This window comes from Ceratosolen solmsi, unplaced genomic scaffold (genome assembly GCF_000503995.2).
Source record: "Ceratosolen solmsi marchali unplaced genomic scaffold, CerSol_1.0 scaffold7, whole genome shotgun sequence".
NCBI classification, from domain to species: Eukaryota; Metazoa; Arthropoda; class Insecta; order Hymenoptera; family Agaonidae; genus Ceratosolen; species Ceratosolen solmsi.
In genome coordinates, this window is record NW_011948413.1 from 17,301,352 (window position 1) to 17,306,467 (window position 5,116).

General features: G+C 23.9%; 1 protein-coding gene across 1 annotated transcript; it reads right to left on the reverse strand.

Moving 5' to 3' along the window:
- Positions 1–1,914: 1,914 nt before the first annotated feature.
- On the reverse strand, positions 1,915–3,824 carry LOC105367738 (chymotrypsin-1-like). The gene is made up of 4 exons (XM_011506507.1): positions 3,778–3,824; positions 2,971–3,296; positions 2,470–2,721; positions 1,915–2,130 (listed from the first exon to the last, which is right to left on the reverse strand). The coding sequence occupies exons 1-4, from the start codon at positions 3,821–3,823 to the stop codon at positions 1,987–1,989; spliced, it is 768 nt and encodes a 255-aa protein (XP_011504809.1). The 5' UTR covers position 3,824; the 3' UTR covers positions 1,915–1,986.
- Positions 3,825–5,116: the final 1,292 nt, after the last annotated feature.

Genomic DNA, 5,116 nt, shown 5'->3' on the forward strand with positions numbered 1-5,116 from the left:
AATATATGTTGGCCTCTTTATATACGCATTACATGATGTAAAATAAAGATTTACGTGAATATGTCCTTAACAATTAAAATCATAGAAAATTATATTTTAAAATAAACGCGAAGAACAGATAATCAAATATTTTCGTAATGATAAGTAAATACGTTCATTTAACGTAACGATAAGATAATATAGGAAAACTGTTTTTCTTGTATAAGTTTTTATATATGTGCTTTCACCTCCAAATACATGAACGTTCTTTTCAAAAGCGCCTAAAAATTTGTTTATTATTATGACCTTATTAAACTATTAATTATGCTTGCTTATACGTATTTTTATTCAACTGCATTTACTTTGTATGATATGCAAGAATTAACATAATCAAATGGAGTTAAAATTTGGTAACATTAAAAGTCATTATATACGTATATTATCATTAAATATGAAATTTCTGTTTCGTGTTTACGAATGAAATTCAAATTTAGTTGTGCGTTGATACCATTACATACAATTTATAATTTTGATAAAATGATAAATATTTTAATAGTAAACTTCTATATTATATTACAAAAAATCTTTTTTGGAATTGTTTATAATAATTTTAGAACTTGTAATAAAAAATCAAATTCAAATTTTAGAATTTTACTTTATCCATTGTAATTGTCTTTGTTTTCGTTACAAATTTCTTTAGCAAATCTTTGTTTTAATATCCAAATTTGATTTAAATAATCCAATATAAATTTTGCAAATTTATATTGTTCTTTATAATTAATTTTCCTTTACTGAATTTACGTATATATAGAGGAATACTTGTACAAATAAATTCTTAAATACTCAATTTAATTCCAGTACTTGTTTATTTTGTTATAATTTTATTAAAGTATTAAATATTTAAAGAAATTTATTTAGAAAAATTTATTAAGAATTTATTTATATGATCCATGATTTTAACATATGCTTTATTTTAAAAATGTAAATTATAGAATTTTCTCACCAACTTTAACACTACATATAAGAAAATTACAATTGGAAAAGTTATTTTAACTATTATGAAAAGAATATTCCATTTGCCATTATCCACAACGATATTATATTATATTTGAAGAAAATCATCGTTATATATCAATATATTTCCAATTACTTTTATATCACAATAAGTTGTACTATCATAATGTAATGTAATAACGTAAATACTTGTTATTATTAACGATAAGATAATATAGGAAAACTGTTTTTCTTGTATAAGTTTTTATATATGTGCTTTCACCTCCAAATACATGAACGTTCTTTTCAAAAGCGCCTAAAAATTTGTTTATTATTATGACCTTATTAAACTATTAATTATGCTTGCTTATACGTATTTTTATTCAACTGCATTTACTTTGTATGATATGCAAGAATTAACATAATCAAATGGAGTTAAAATTTGGTAACATTAAAAGTCATTATATACGTATATTATCATTAAATATGAAATTTCTGTTTCGTGTTTACGAATGAAATTCAAATTTAGTTGTGCGTTGATACCATTACATACAATTTATAATTTTGATAAAATGATAAATATTTTAATAGTAAACTTCTATATTATATTACAAAAAATCTTTTTTGGAATTGTTTATAATAATTTTAGAACTTGTAATAAAAAATCAAATTCAAATTTTAGAATTTTACTTTATCCATTGTAATTGTCTTTGTTTTCGTTACAAATTTCTTTAGCAAATCTTTGTTTTAATATCCAAATTTGATTTAAATAATCCAATATAAATTTTGCAAATTTATATTGTTCTTTATAATTAATTTTCCTTTACTGAATTTACGTATATATAGAGGAATACTTCTACAAATAAATTCTTGAATACACAATGTAATTTGAGTATATGTTTAATTTGTTATAATTGTATTACAATCATAGCCAGTGTATTGATAGGATAATAACCAAGGCAAATGTTCGAAAAATATAATTAAACAAATAGTGTAATATCAAGATAACATATATTATCTATTTATCATGTCTCTTATAAAATCGATGTAATAATAAATTTTTACATATACATCAGGTACACCAAGGGCACATGGCCGCGAAAATGATGCTAAACCGGCGAGTTTTCCATCAATAATAAGCGGGTCTCCGATATCACCCTAGAAATTGTTTAAGACTAAATTATATAGAAAATAACTTTATGAAGGCCAAAAATACAGAAAAAACAGTGATTGAGACTGTTATTATTTCAACATAAAAAAATATTGACTCAAGATTATGTTAATTTTTATTGTTAATAATTAGTAGATATATGTTAAATTATAAATGCCATATAATTTACGTAAGAATTACAATAAATATTAATGTAAAATTCCTTATAATTGAGTCTACAATTCTTGAAAATGAACAATTATAAAATTGTATAGAATGTTGAAGAATAATGATCGATAATGATCTACAAGCAAAACGAGTATAATAATTACAATACAAATACTTACTATACATAAGCCTATGCCTTTTTTGTTTAATCCGCCAAATTGAGTATCATGCAAAACAAAATTGAAATAATTGTTATAAAGTCTTTCGGGCACAATATTCATGTTGACTTTTTGCATTTTAGTTGGGTACGAAAGTGTTGGAAAAGACGTTGATCCCCATCCCAAAACAAATCCTCTATCATTCTCAGTAATATCTCTTTGTAAAATCTCAATGGTATTTTGAACTTCATTTAATTGAATTGCTTCTTTCAACTAAAAAGGTAAGATTATATATATATATATATATATATATATATATATATATATATATATATGCGATGGATAAAAACAACTCTGTTTAACAATATATATATGCGATGGCTAAAAACTAATCTGTTTAACAATAATGTATTAGCTTCTATTAAAAATTGTCTATTCAGGCTTAATATTTTTCAGTCGTCAGATATATGTATCAAATTACTTCTCAATAGTGTTTCAATATATTAGTTTTAATTAATTTACCTTAACAATAGCAATATCATGTAGAAACATTTCATCCTGATTGTGTTCACCTGTATATCTAGGATGAATGAAAATTTGTTGAATTTTATGGGCAATTCCAATATTTATATCAGTGGAAATTGTGGCCGTATAGACTCGAGCTAAACTTATATCCATTGATCTAAATGCAAGCGCTTGAGCCGTTGTAACAATATGTTTATTACTAATTATTACACCGGTGCAAAAAGTACTGGCATAGCCCAAATACCTAAATGAGGCCATAAAAGGATACGCTCTCACATCTACATCTTCGCCACCCATAATTCGCACATGCTTTGCGAGGACACCTACAATTAATTTAGAATTAGTAACATATACGAAACCTTAATTATGAAAGGATATGAAATTATGAATTTTATCAAGGTCATATATCATCATTTATCAATCATATATCAAGATTAATTACATGGCCATTATTTTGTAGCTCATGTATGACTTCTAAGTTCTAACTCTAAGTTCTAACTTGATAATACATTGTATAATTAGATAATATTCTAAAGAAATACAAGTCCACAGTCCCAACATTTCAACATAACAATAATTAAGTTTTAATACAATTATATGAGATAAAACATATTTTCTGAAGCTTTTATCTAACACATAAATTACAACTATCAATTCTATTCATTTATCAATTAGGTTATAGATTCGGAAACAAGTTTAGCAAATATCTTACATTTAGAAATATATTGTAGATAATTATATGCATAAAAATAACGACTAAATCATATTAACACAATCAATTAAAGAGTGTAAAAATAAACTTACCAATAGTTAGAAGTGAAAATGTACAGAATGCAATTATATATCTCATATTGATTATTATGAATATATTAATATGAATATAATTATTATCGGTTTTTATATATCTATTGCATTAAATTAATATAATTATATGGAGCTTTCAAGGAAATATTTTCATAGCAATTAAAATAATTGAAAATGTAATAATGTGAAAAAAAAACTAAAATATTAATACTCAAATATTTTTATAATGATGAATCAGTAGGTACATTTATAGTAACGATAAGATAATATATAAAAAGGTTTTTTTGGAGGATTAGACCATATTTCTATGACATACTTATAGATTTCATAAAGTATTTTATCATTTAATGTATTGAATTTGCAAGCTTTTTATTTACTATAATTATATAAGAAATAGTAGTAATGTTTTAGATTATTTACAGTTTGAAGATAAATATACTAAATCATTAATGAGATCATGATTGGGTAAATATCAAAGAATATGCGATTATGAAATTATAAAGGATTCAGTCTCAGAAATACCACATTCTTAATAAAATTGTCGCAAAAGTAAATATTCATATAAAAATCAAGTATGCCTTTAGCACCTGGAATACTGAATAGAAATATATCAGCAATCTTTTTGTTAATTACCAATCGACCGTTATCACTCTCAAAGGTTTGATAAGTTCAGTAATATATACAAAGGAACAAATTGAATACAAAAAAATGTAAATATCATTGTTTAGCGAATAAAAGCAGCGAATAAAAGAAAAAAACAGTATGATATGAGTTGGAAAACTTACAATGCACGGTCCGACATTTTCCTTATAATACGCACAAAATTGTCCAACAGCCGTTTCCAAATTTATGTGTGTATTACATAAAATTTCTTACCGAATGGTTGAAAAATTATTAACAGAAGGAATATTGTAGAACATTTTTCTAGTATATACATTTGCTTGACTGATTGCTTATCTCACAATCCGCTCGACAGATAATTTTTTACTTTTTTTTATACTTTGATTTAACTCTTGAAAGGTTGGTGCCACGATCCCTAGGCGTCGTTCCACACCGAATGACTCGAACCTTTTTCTTTTAGAACAATATGAAATTTATTTAATAAAAAATCGAAGATTAAAGAGTATACTACATTAAAATCTTATTATTATCTCCTTAAGTCTTAGGCAAATTATAATCACAATATTTTACCAAATATTTTCCTGAAATTCCTCATTAACGAATTTCGACAATTATGAATTTTGCCACATTTAATATCGTAGATAATTAAAAAAAAAAAAAATATATATATATATATATATATATATATATGTAGGCTTGCAAACACTTTTTTTAAATA